The sequence below is a fragment of the Chenopodium album genome, chromosome 17 (genome assembly GCF_948465745.1).
Source record: "Chenopodium album chromosome 17, dcCheAlbu1.1, whole genome shotgun sequence".
Classification (NCBI taxonomy): domain Eukaryota; kingdom Viridiplantae; phylum Streptophyta; class Magnoliopsida; order Caryophyllales; family Amaranthaceae; genus Chenopodium; species Chenopodium album.
Window position 1 is genome coordinate 23,233,098 of NC_137850.1, and position 13,471 is coordinate 23,246,568.

General features: G+C 38.8%; 1 protein-coding gene across 1 annotated transcript; it reads right to left on the reverse strand.

The window, feature by feature from the left end:
• Nucleotides 1-4,708: 4,708 nt before the first annotated feature.
• On the reverse strand, nt 4,709-5,720 carry LOC145588743 (uncharacterized). The gene is made up of 4 exons (XM_081645350.1): nt 5,631-5,720; nt 5,407-5,511; nt 4,869-5,306; nt 4,709-4,714 (listed from the first exon to the last, which is right to left on the reverse strand). The coding sequence occupies exons 1-4, from the start codon at nt 5,718-5,720 to the stop codon at nt 4,709-4,711; spliced, it is 639 nt and encodes a 212-aa protein (XP_081501476.1).
• Nucleotides 5,721-13,471: the final 7,751 nt, after the last annotated feature.

Consider the following 13,471-nt stretch of genomic DNA (forward strand, 5'->3'; position numbering starts at 1 on the left):
GTGAGTCCAATGCTAGCCGCATGGCCTCCCAGTTTACCTCTTCATCATATTGCATGACTCGTAGAGTCGGCTCATAATGCTCGATGGGCAAGACGCCTTCAGCATCGTAAACCATGAGAAATGGGGTTTCACCAGTTGCCCCTTTTTCAGTTGTCCGAATGGCCCATAGGACATGAATCAACTCTTCAGCCCACAAACCACCGGCTCTTTCAATTTTCTTCTTAATACCATCTGAAATGAGTTTATTGAAGGCTTCAACTTGGTCGTTTTCTTGGGGTCGGCCGACTGATGCAAAACAATGTGAGATCTCTTGATCTTCCACCAAGTTTTGAGCTAAGGCGTCTCAAATTAGGGTTCATTAACAAATACCATAGACATAGGTACCCTGAACCGGGTGATAATGTTCTTCCATATGAAGGAGATGACATCCTTTGTCTTGATGCCTTTGACCGCCTCTGCTTCCACCCACTTGGTGAAATAGTCCACAGCCACAAGAATATAGCGTTTTCCGCCTGGTGTAGGCGTATACGGACCTAGAATGTCCACGCCCCATTTAACAAACGGGACTGGGCTGTGGATTGCCGTCAAATCAGTAGCCGGGTGATGGATGAGCTTGCCAAATCTTTGACACTTGTCACACTTTTTAACAAATTCCATGGCATTTGACTCTAGAGTGGGCCATAAATAATGCCGCCTGGCTCTGACGGCTAGGGATCTGCCGCCTAAGTGAGAGGCGCAGTATCCAGCATGCAACTCTTCGAGAATTCTTTCCCCTTTTCCGGGGTAACACACTTTAGTAAGGGCTTTAGAAAACCCGCCTTGAAGAGCTCTCCTTCTCTTATCTCGAAGTTTGCTACATGCTTTTTCAGCATTGCTGCCTCCTGGGGTGAATCAGGGAGCATGCCGTCTGCGAGATACGCCTGGATGCCATCCATCCAAATAGAACTTCGGTCTAGAATTCCAATGGGCTTGTCATCAGATATACTTCGCTTTTCCATTACTTCCCAAAAGACTGACAGAGGCGTATCGCAAGAGGCGGAGGATGCCAACTTGGACAGAGCATCCGCCTGGTTGTTTTCAGACCGGGGCACTTGACTTAGATGAAATTGTTCAAGTGTCCCAGCTTCAGCCTTGACCGCTTGCAAATCTTTAATCATAGCCGAATAGGTGGCTTCATACTCACCATGGTATTGGCTAACGACCAAATGAGAATCAGAGCAGGCGTCAATTTTTGTTGCCCCTGCCGCCTTACACATGCGGATACCGGCTAGCAAGGCTTCATATTCCGCCTCGTTGTTTGAGGCCTGGAACTTGAACCGTAGTGCATACTCATATTTGTCCCCTTCTGGGGATTCACAGATTATGCCTGCACCACAGCCGTTCATAGTAGAGCTCCCATTTACATGCACCTTCCAAACCTGATCAAGGTTATCCGGAGCAACTGGCCTTGTCATTTCGATAATGAAGTCGGCAAACGCCTAACCCTTCACTAACTTTCTTGGTTCGTAGGTGATTTCAAGACTTTGCATTTCAATAGCCCATTTGAGCATTCTTCCGGATGAGTCCAGGGTTATCATTGGCCTCTTGAGGGGTTGATCTGTGTAGATCACCATCGGATGTGCCAAGAAGTATGGTTTCAACTTCTTAACAGTCATGTAAAGAGCGAGGCCAAATTTTTCGACCATGGGGTACCGGAGATCGGCATTTCTGAGCACATGGATAATGAAATAGATCGGAAACTGATTGTCGTCTCTCTCAGCAAGGAGAACAACACTGAGGGCATGATCTGAGATGGCTAGGTACATGAAGAGCGTCTCCTTTGGCAGAGGGCTAACAAGCCTTGGCAAGGAGTGTAAATGTTCTTTCAATTTCTGAAAGGCCGCCTCAACATCATCTCCCCATTCAAATCTAGTCTTCTTCCTGATTGCCTGAAAGAAGAAAAGACATTTGTCACCTAATCGGCTGAGGAATCTCCCAAGCGCAGCCAGGCAACCGGTAAGCCTCTGAGCTTCCTCGACGGAGCGGGGTGACTTCATGTCAATCACCGCCTGTATCTTCTCGGGGTTAGCCTCTATCCCCCTTTGATCAATCAGGAATCCGACTTCCTAGACTCAACGCCAAAAACACACTTCTTGGGATTTAACATGACCTTATACCGCCTGAGTGTGGTGAAGGTTTCTCGGAGATCAGCCAGGTGATCTGTCTATAGCTTGGATTTGACTATCATGTCATCAATGTACGCCTCTACATTCCTTCCAATCTGATTAATGAAGACTGTTTTGATCATCCGTTGGAAAGTAGCCGGCGCGTTCTTCAAGCCAAACGACATCACAGTATAACAGAATAACCCCTGATCAGTGACGAAGGCCATCTTCTCTTGATCTTTTTTCCACAGGGGTATCTGATGGAAGCCGGAGTAGGCATCCATAAAACTCATCAAGGCATGCCCGGCTGTAGAGTCGACAAGGCTGTCGATCTTTGGAAGCGGGTAACTATCCTTTGGACATGCCTTGTTCAAGTCAGTGTAGTCAACATACATGCGCCAAGTTCCATTCGGCTTCTTAACAAGCACCACGTTTGCAACCCAATCAAGGAAGTTACATGGCCGAATGAACACGGCGTCTAACAGCTTCTTGACCTCGGCAGCTGCCGCCTTACTCCTTTCCTCGCCGTGATTTCTTTTCTTTTGCCGGATGGGCTTCTTTTTTAGATCCACGGCGAGCTTGTGGACAGCGAGATCCAGGCTTATGCCTGGCATCTCTTCCACTACAAAGGAAAAAATGTCTTTGAATTCCTTCAACAGAAGGTGCAAGTATGCACCAAGCCTTTTAAAGGCAGCCGTCACCACCTTAACAGTCCGCTCTGGACGGCTGTCGTCCAGAGGAATATCAATGTGCACACCAGCTAACTGGGGACGGAGATCATTTGACCGTTCCCCGGTCAGTGATTGCTATTTCTTCTCCTTCTTCACCTCCACTAGTTGTTCAATTTTTCTTTTCTTTGTGGCTGCTGGAGGGGGTGAATCAGGGTCCTTGACGTCGTCAAGGTCTATTGGCTCCTTTGGTTGACCGGCTGCAGCAGCAGTCGCCTTGACGTCTGAGAGATAGCACTCCCTTACCGTCTTCTGATCCCCGTTGAGGGAGCCAACAGAGCCATCATCCTTTTCATACTTGAGGAGCATGAGGGCTGGGATGATGATAGCCTTGCACTCGTTCAGAGTGGGTCGGCCAAAAATGATGTTGTAGGCGGTCAGCTCTTTAACCACCAGGAACCGGACGACCATGTGCCGCCCCTTTCCCTTCTCCCCCAGCCGGATGGGAATGTCAATCCGTCTGACTAGGTGTACGACTCCTGCCCCAAAGCCAACCAGTGGTTGGAAGACGTCACGCAGACCGTCCCGCTTGTAATTAAGCCGAGACAGACACTTGTAGCTGATGAGATCAGAGGAGCTACCCGTGTCTTTGAGGATCCGGCCAACCAGTTGATTGTCGACCTTGCATTCAATGACGACTGGGTCGTCATGCGGTCGGCGAACTTTGCCCCGGTCCTTCTCAATGATGAGGACGTCTGGGAATGTTCCAGCTGAGGACGCTTGTCCATCATCCACTAAGTGAGTCATCCTCTTTAGATGATCCTTGGTGCCCCGGATGGTCGGGCAACCGCATGCGAATCCGCCTGCTATAGTGTAGGCCGGATCCTTGTCGGTATCCAAGCTACTAGAAGGCTGGACAGTTTTTAACGACTGCCCCTGATTCGTCTTAAAAGTCGCTTTGGACTTCAAGACATAGGACTTTAGCAAGCCCTTTTCAGCCAGACGATCCAACGTCCGCTTGAGGCTATAGCAGTCGTTGGTGTCATGGCCCACCTCCTGATGGAAGTGACAATATTTATTCTTGTTCCGCGACTGAACGGAACTCTTCATGGGATTCGGCTTCTCAATGGTCAGCCGGTCCTTCACCTTTGTAAAGATGGTGTAACAATCTTTATTGAATTCATACCGTGAGACATACGGTTTGAATTCCTTCTTCTTCTTTTTGGACAGCTGATTAGGTTCCTCAACCGCCTAGACTTCTTTTCTCTTTTTGCTCTCTGCAGCCTTCTGATCCGGCTGAGCAGACCGACTCTCCTTTTTCCTGTCGGACTTCTTAGAGTCCGACTGGTTGCTGGACGAGCAGAGGTCGGTGGTCTGAATAAAGCTCTCCGCCTCTATCAATGCCTCTTGAAGGGTGAAGACCCTCTTTCGGACAAGGTCGAACTTAAAGGTTGACCCGTCCTTCAGACAGCCCCTGGATTTGAATTCTCACAGGTTGAACCGCCTGATTTAGGAGCGAAGCCCTTCTCTATCTCCCTGCTGGATGGTATTCAAGTCAAGACTTGTTTTCTTGGCAGGGATGTTCATTGAGAAGTTGGAGGCAAACAGGAAGGCAAGCTTCCGGAAGCTGAGCACGTCATATAGTTACAGAAACTAGAAGTAAGATAAAGCATAATAAGCCTAGAAGAGCAATACTTAAGCCTTCTAAAACAACCAAAAGCAGCTGCTGGACTTTTCATGAACACATCTGTGGCAATAATTCAGCAACTGGTGATTAACAAAAGTACTTGCTGGGTGAAAACTAATCCTAAGCAACCAAATCTGGAATTTCTGCAGCATATGAGTCGTAGGTGTCTGTAGGAGGATAAGAAAAAGGACACACACAAGTTTTGATGTTCAGAACTGCAATTCAAAACAGCAATACCAGAATACAAGCTCTGAAATATAATCACACACATCTTTGCCAAGAACTAATAAGTCTATAGTTGATAACACACACACACACACACACAAGCTCTTACTTTCACACACATCAAGAGAAATGTGACTTTGTTACCTGATGTTTTAACTTTCCTAAGAATTCAGATGCTTTGTCTAGAAGACCCGGAGATGCTTTCCCTTGACGAACTGCACCTACAATCTGAAAAAATTGTCCAACAAGCGCTTTAAGAAGAAGATTGTTGTGTCCGACCTCGTCTTTCAGCTTTTCATTTTCTTGAGATAGTGTATCATTTTTCTTGTGCAAAGCATTCACTTCTTCTTTAACACTATCCATCACAATAGTCCTCTTTTGAACTTTTCCATAGCCTTCCTTCCTTAACACACCACGTACTCCGAATATGTCCCCCTTTTTAACCCCTAGTCCGTATCCCACCGGACGATCGGGAATCTCATTGCCATACATAGTTTGCTGAAATGCTTCATCTTCGAGCTCTTGTTCAGACATCTTAGGGTGCACCATCCTCAACTCTTCAACCTTAGCTTTAACATCATCCTATACCAACATTTAGGAGTAATGTAACACCACAAATAACACATAATCACACCACAAAATCTACACAAAATGATACCAGAAATCTGTCACAAAACCATACCACAAAATCTTGAGTGACTGAGTCAGGAAGAAATTTTTCGTATTTACCCGCATGGGTTTTAATCCACAGCGCTAACAAGCTCATTTTTTCTCCATGTTCATCCTCCTATAAATAATAAGGCAAAACAAGCATTAAATATGTGTACAATAGTATATAACGCATATAACTTGGCTTTGCTCTTACTAATATCCTAAGTAAATATAAAATGACATATATATTCATACATAATCAGCTTGTTGGTTTACAAAACTTTTAGAGCCAGATGTATGAATCTGATTTTGACAAGCTCGTGCCTTTTTACCGCATGCGGACATAGTCTGCAATCACATTTTCAAATTTTTTTGTTAGAGATTAAATGACGTTTGATAGAGTAAACAATAAGGTAAATATTGTCCTTACTTTCCCGTAATCCGAATCCCAATATTTTACCAACTTAACCCAGTTACTACTGGTAATTCCATGTGGCACATTATGACACATATCATCCAATTTCTTCTCTAGTGGCTTGTAATGAATCATTTTCAGAGAATATTTGAACTGCCTCCAACATTTATTGGCACGCTTGAGAGCTTGGTTGTCATATTCCACACCAGGAGGAATCACAAAACGGTCCTTCAGTAAAAATAATTAGTTAAAAATGTAAATCAGCAAGTAATATATTAGAAGTAAGAGACCGTCTAAGTATCTGTCTTAGGGATGAATATACTTACTCTTATGTCTTTAATTATTTTCCCTTTAAAATGCTTGTCGATTGCTTTCCAATCTTTTTCCCCAACTGGACAATGTGACTCCATCTTCGCAATCATACTAATGAATTTAACCAAAATATGTCCACCCTTCCTGATTGGCTGGCATAAATCATTGAATTCGACATAGTACTGGACGCCGTTATTACTCCATACGTCAATTGGCAGAATAATACCACTTACTAATGTAGTATTACCCTTGGCATCTAAATAAAATAACAAAATTAAGTTAAAAGAAATAATCAGTTAAGTGAACAATATGTTATAACAGAGAAGCAGATAAAATTTTGCAAATACACACACACAAGCTAGCTGCAATTCAGTTCTGATGTTCAGACCTGAATTTAAAACTGAATTCCAAAACTGAATTTAGATTTGAATTTCAGTTCTGATTTCAGGTCTAGATTTCAGTTCTGATGTTCAGACCTGAATTCAAAACTGAATTCAGATTTGAATTTCAGTTCTGATTTCAGGTCTAGATTTCAGTTCTGATGTTCAGACCTGAATTCAAAACTGAATTCCAAAACTGAATTCAGATTTGAATTTCAGTTCTGATTTCAGGTCTAGATTTCAGTTCTGATGTTCAGACCTGAATTCAAAACTGAATTCCAAAACTGAATTCAGATTTGAATTTTAGTTCTGATTTCAGATCTAGAATTCAGTTCTGATGTTCAGACCTGAATTCCAAAACTGAATTCAGATTTGAATTTCAGTTCTGAAATCAAAACTGAATTCCAGACCTGAATTCAAATTTGAATTTCAATTCTGATTGAATTCATTTCTGATGTTCAGAGCTGAAATCAAAACTGAAATCTAGAACTGATTTCAGATTTGAATTTTAGTTCTGATTTTCATTTGAGAAAGTTGATTGATACTCATCATCTACCTCGCGATAAATCGTAAACCCCTCATCCATGTCATATGAATTGTCATCTTCAATACTTTGTTCATCAAATGATGGATCTTGAGTTTTGTCGGTTTGTCGCGTATTAACTCTAAAAGCTGCTCTTAGTAACCTGTCCATATCATCTCGGCCAACTGCATTTACTTGATCATCACTTAGATCATAGGTCTTACTCCCTTCATCTTTACAATGAAATATCCAATTTCTATAGTTTTTATAAAAACCATAAAATAAAATATGGCCTCCAACTTCTTCTATAGAATTCGTTTTATTTAACTTGCACTTATTACATGGGCATTTAGTTTCATGTGTATTTGGTAAAAGAGTCTCTTTAGCAAGTTCCAAGAAGTTCATGCAACCTTTAAAATAACCGGGATCACCTCTTGGTAAATCAATCCAACTAGTATCCAAGTCTACAAAGAAGTATATAATTAATTGCTAATTATAAACAATGACATTAAAAAAATAAATTAAAAAAAAAATCATGTTACAAGGATCCTTAAACCAATATATAATAGGGACATCACTTTCACTAAGTAAATAGACATCCATCAAAGTTATAATATCAAGAAGTTTATCCACTTAAAAATAATGTAAGTAATTCAAGCCTACAAACTTGTTGAGGGGTGAAAGAAGAAAATTAGTATAAGTAACATACAACAACAAAAATAAGTCATGCAATTTCGATGAATTTCTTATTCAACAAACCATACTGGAAATCTACAAAACATGACTCCAAGGCAATAGCCACACGTTTTTCAAGTAATTAAAAGATGTTGTCACATGAAACATCCAATTAGGGAAATCTAATAAAGCCTACACAATTGAAATAAGTATATGACATACACGTACTAATCAAGCCACAATCTTTAAAAATGTATTCTAGTTTGAGCTAATGTCTAAGGTAGAGTGTACCTTCTTTTGCCACAAAAGTAATTGTGCGTTTTAAGCTACTGAACAAGGCTGAAAACAGAAAAGGTAGTGTTAGTAAGCTTTAACATAAGATTTTGCTTGGGTGGATAAAAAGAAATAACAAGATTTGTCCAATCTGTAATTCTAGTAGTCTGGTGAGCATTTGAGCAATTGAATAAAGAATCAAAACTATGACCAATATGGAAAACTAAAACAACAAGATCAGAAGGTCTAAGACAAATGGGTACATGTAGATTAAGATTGGAGAGATAAACTTTACAATCACAAAAAAATGCTGCAATCTAGAGATGATAACAATTTTTTTTTTTTTTTTGGGTGAGCAGACTATATACAGAGAATTCACAAATTGGCTTCGATCTTCTTTAGCTATGCCATGAATTTTCACACCTTGAGCTCTTTTAAGTGTCGAGATAGATGAAGTGGACTTGCTAACCTGATCTAATTTTTTGGGTGAAAAAATTATGCTGCCAATATTCCCAAGTTCATATTGTTCTATTAATGCACTGCAGCTTTAATGTGTAATGGCTAATTTATTTAGCTCTGACCAGAAAAATCAAAGCCTATAAATTTCATATCAAAAACCATAAAATTCAAAGACAAATTATGCTGCCAATATTCCCAAGCAAGTTCATATTGTTCTATTAATGCACTTCAACTTTAATGTGTAATGGCTAATTTATTTAGCTCTGACCAGAAAAATCAAAGCCTATAAATTTCATATCAAAAACCATAAAGTTCAAAGCCTATAAAATTCATATCAAAAACCCATAAAATTCCAAACTAAAACCCTAAAAAAACGACATAAAAATCATAACAAAAACCAAAAAAACTACTTACAAAAATAAAAAAAAATAAAAAAAAAACATGGAAACCATGGATATGCAATCAGAAATCACGAAAAAAACAACATAAAAAGAAATTAAATTATCTAATTAAGGGCAAAAAATTACCTCGCAATAAGAGATCGATTCTTGTTCTACCCCAACTCAAAATCGAAGACATGCAAAGAAGAATTCCCAATATTAACGAAATTTAGAGAATTGTGAGATATGAGGGTAACAAAAATTATAGATATACCTAGCAACAATATTGTATAGAAAATTGTAAGCTGATACCTGAAATTCTTGACAGTGACGAGCAAAAACCCCCAAATTCCTTGAAGATTAGCAAACAAAATTGCGAAATTTGTCGCCGATGATGAAGGAGTCGTCAGTCGTGGGTTGTTTAGAGGAGATGAGAGCGCAATTGAGCAGAATAAAGAGTGGTGGGCGGTTTAATTGGGAAATTTGGGAACCCGCTCATATTTTTCATGAATTAAAGTTTCAAAATTGCGAATAAATTACCTCACGTGCATATCATGTGAGTTTCTCGACGCTTTTATGAGTCGATAAAATTTTCGACTCTAAAAAGCGTCGAGAAAAGGCGGTACCAAAATCCGTACACTGACGCCATATCAAAGGCGTCGCAACAAAAGCGTCCAAAAAGTACGCTTTTTGTAGTAGTGCAAATGGACCTGCCTAGGCTTGACACGTGGTCCTCTCTGATTGGTCCACGTGGATAGGGTAATTTTACCCAAAACACTCCACGTAAATACTGTAACGTAAGTTCTAACTTGTTTTTGGTATTCTGTTAAAAAAGGTAATCCTACAGTCTCGCTAAGTCAAATATAATTAGACTTTATTAATCCAAATTAATTAATTAATTAAGCATAGTATTTTAGTCAATGGTAAGTTTATTTAGACTTAATTATAATCACAAGTCAAACAAACGGTTAGTTTAATCACATACGAGTTATGCCTAAGCAAAAGATGCACAAGTAGTCAAGTAGTCACAATATAATGCAATGAGTTTGCAACCTAATCATGTCAAAGAGGGTAGTCAAAGAGGGTTCATGCTTATGAGTCCGGATGCATCGCGCGAAAGCCTTACCTTTAGAAGGGTTGGCGCGTATGGATGGGACCCCGCAAGTTAAACTTGCTTTCATGGTTTGGTGAATTCACAAACTCGGATGTATCCTTCGTTGCACAGAGCATTCGATTGGGTAGATGGTGCGTGAATTCCTAAGGGCTAAAGCCATATGTAGAACACATATGGGTTTCAGAAAAGAAAGAAAAACTCAATCAAGAAATAAAATCGGCCAAACAGTATTGTAGGCGTCGTTCAAAGTGCGCCTACGTTAAGCATGTGTGAGTATGCTTGGCACTTATTGGAAGTGGGAATTGAAATATACAATTCGGGACGATGGTTAGGGACAAATAAAGTAGGGAGCCGCCAACAAGTTTTTAAGGAACTTGTAAACCGTTCACGGATTATTTAAGGCAACCACGATAAGGGATAACGATAGGCAACAACGATTGACCTATGAAGGTTACACCCATTCATAATCCATGAGATTACTAACTCCATATGGTTCGAAACCTCGAAAGGAGGATCGGGGATGATGGTAAGAAGTGAGTCATGGAGTCACATTCGCCCGTATTGGCCTCTACTCGATTCTTATTATGAAAAGTGATTCCTGCAATCTCAAAGGCATCAAACAAAATATTCAATTCGTTCCAAACTATCATTATGCTAAATTGGTTGAATATTAATACAACATAATAATAAATACTAGTGATCACTTGATTAAATAACAAGATTAAAAAAGAACCTAAACAGGTTGTCCAAATTATCTTATTAGGCATGATTTTCTATTACATATTCTCTTTAAACATGCAATATGATGATCAATAAAAATATAATAGAATAAACATTAATATTGGAAGCAATTCAACAATAATATCGTTAGTTAAATCAAATAATAATAAACCTAATCATGATACTAGCAATATAAAGTAAAATAAGTAATTATATTAATTAATTACTCACATTCTGCGCGTTCCTTTAAATTGCTACATCATGAATAACTTGTTAGTAACTTCAATAAAAATATAAATCAAATTGAAATTAAATTAAATTAAATTAAAAGTAGAGTTAATTTGGTCCAAACCCTCAATTAATTATACCTTTCATGCCTTGGTTTAAGGACCGAACCTCGGGTCAAGTATATGGACTCCTTGGAGTGCTTAAGGGATGTATGGTGGAAGAATAGGGAAGGCTAGAAGTTAGGTTTAAGCAAGAGAGAGAGAAGAGAGAAGGTCTTGATGTATAAGAGAGGAAGAGAGAATGATTTGGTGCCAAAGCTTGTTGATGATTGAAAAAGGGGTGATATGAACTCTATTTTTAAAGAAAAAATAAGGGTCGAAAAATCAAGAAAAGATCCGAATTCGAATCGGAATAAAACTCTTGCGATAGGCAGCTGTTTTTGCGGGTTTTTTTTATCATATCTTTTGATCCAGAAATTGAAATAAGATAAATAATATTTTTTTGGAAAGCTCTTGAAGTCTACTTTCTAACCCAATTAGAATCAGGTTAAAACCGTTTGTAGAATAGAAGATATGGCCGAAATAGTGGGACGGTGTCAGTTTTGGACAGAGTTTCGTATTTCTTTTATATCTTTTTCGTTATAGGTCGGAATTAATATTATAATATATCATTGAAAATATAATTTCAAGAGCTATCCATCCATATAAGATTTGGATAAACACTATGAAGCACAAAAATCATATCTGACTATCTTTGAACGTCTTTCAATTCGAATAGAATTAGGACAGTCAAAAAGAGGAGGTTTATTCAATTTCAAACTCTGTAATCTTATCTTTTCAAAAAGGATAATTAAGTTCTTTTAGAAACTTTTAGAAGCTTCTAATCAATCTTAATTGGTTTAGGAATGGGATTAAAGCCTTTGGACCCTCCACATAATCATTGGGTCGTAGGTAAGGTGGGCTTAGGTTCGGTTTGGATTCAGTTTAGTATTTTGGCTATAACTTATTTGTTATAACTTGGATTTGGGCTTATAATATATTGTTGGAAAGATATTTTCAAGACTCATCCAAACATTCAATCATTAGACCCAGATTATGGACCAAAATAAATTGGTCTAAACGTTTTTATAAAAAGGACACGAAATAAATGATTTTAGGGTTTAAAGGCACGAAAAGTGGAAAATATGTTATAGTTTGGGGAAATGGTCTAGGAATTAGGTTGGTTTATGAAATGTATTGGGATTGAATATGGATTTAATCACTCCAAGATTGAATACTCAACCCGACCAATAATGGCGGTGAAAGGTTGTTCATCGTCGGGTTTGGTTTTGGAGAGACATTTTTAGGTGTCTACAAGTAATAGGATCGGTCAAAATAATAAGGCAGATTTCTGGCTCGGTATTGGAAGAACTCAGCGGGAGAAAACAAGGTCCATCGTGCAGCAATGACTCTATCGCGCCGCGTTGAAACAATCACGTCGCGATAAAGCCATCGCACTGCGATGGATACTGCTGCCTCGCGACTGTTCCTACACTCCTCGGCAGCTATCTGTGTTCTCGGGATTTTCCGATTTTCGTAGTATTTTTTCGATTCTAATTGTGAAAGATGTTTCCCAATTTTCCTACATGTAAAAATCCTATGTTTTTTACGCATTACCGATGGTCTTTCCAATGCGGACCTTTAAATGCTTATGCCACAATGTTAATCAAAATTACGCACATGAATATTTAGAACTTTTCAAGTCTCATCCACTCATTCTAAATCAATTGCCAAAATAAATTTTAGGAACTAAAATAGAAATCCTCCCCAGTGAAGTCGCCAAAAACTGTAGGGAATATTTTAAACACCCAACTTTGAGCCCCACTGTGATCATGCACTTAAGTATGGTGGCGTCCAAAGGGAAGGAAGTTAGATCAAAATATTCGCCAAAAAGTTTGAGGAACTTGTAAACCGTCCATGAGGTGAAGGTTACACCCTATTCACGATCACAGAGATCGCTAACTCCATAGTGGTCCTGAACCATGACTGGATATTCGGGGATGATGGTACGAATCCAACCTAAAAGAGATTGAACCCGCCCTAATAGGCCTCTACTTTGTTCTTCTCATATTCATGTGTGCTTTCTAATCAACATACAATCATTATATTAATCCTAAACCTAATTAATCTATGTTGGTTGATTATTAATGCACAAATAAATCAATTATTGGCAATCACTTGAATTAAAATCATATTAGCCTAAATAAAATTATTAATTATCTTTATTAAGCGTGATTTCAAATACAAATTCCCTTTAAATCTGCAAGAAAGGGTGTGATCAGGCAATAACAATAATAACATCAAGCAACATAATAACATTAATATCGACACAACAAATCATCATCATCATAATAATAATCTCATCAAAGCATAATAATATTAGCAAGATCCTAGGCATGATATTAACATAATTAATAACAAATCCTAGCATGTCACTAGTAAAATTAAAGCTTTAACCCTAACATGATACTAGGAACATGCATGATATTAGAATTATTAATTAATTCCTTAAACATGATACTATAAAAGCAATAAAGCATCATAATATGATACTAGGAATTAATAAAATAATCTAAACA

Coding starts and splice junctions, on each gene's coding strand:
- LOC145588743 (XM_081645350.1), bottom strand. CDS start 5,720: ATGTCCGCATGCGGTAAAAAGGCACGAGCTTGTCAAAATCAGATTCAT. Junction 5,512..5,630: donor TAAACCAACAAGCTGATTAT/GTATGAATATAT, acceptor TATTATTTATAG/GAGGATGAACATGGAGAAAA. Junction 5,307..5,406: donor CAGTCACTCAAGATTTTGTG/GTATGGTTTTGT, acceptor ATGTTGGTATAG/GATGATGTTAAAGCTAAGGT.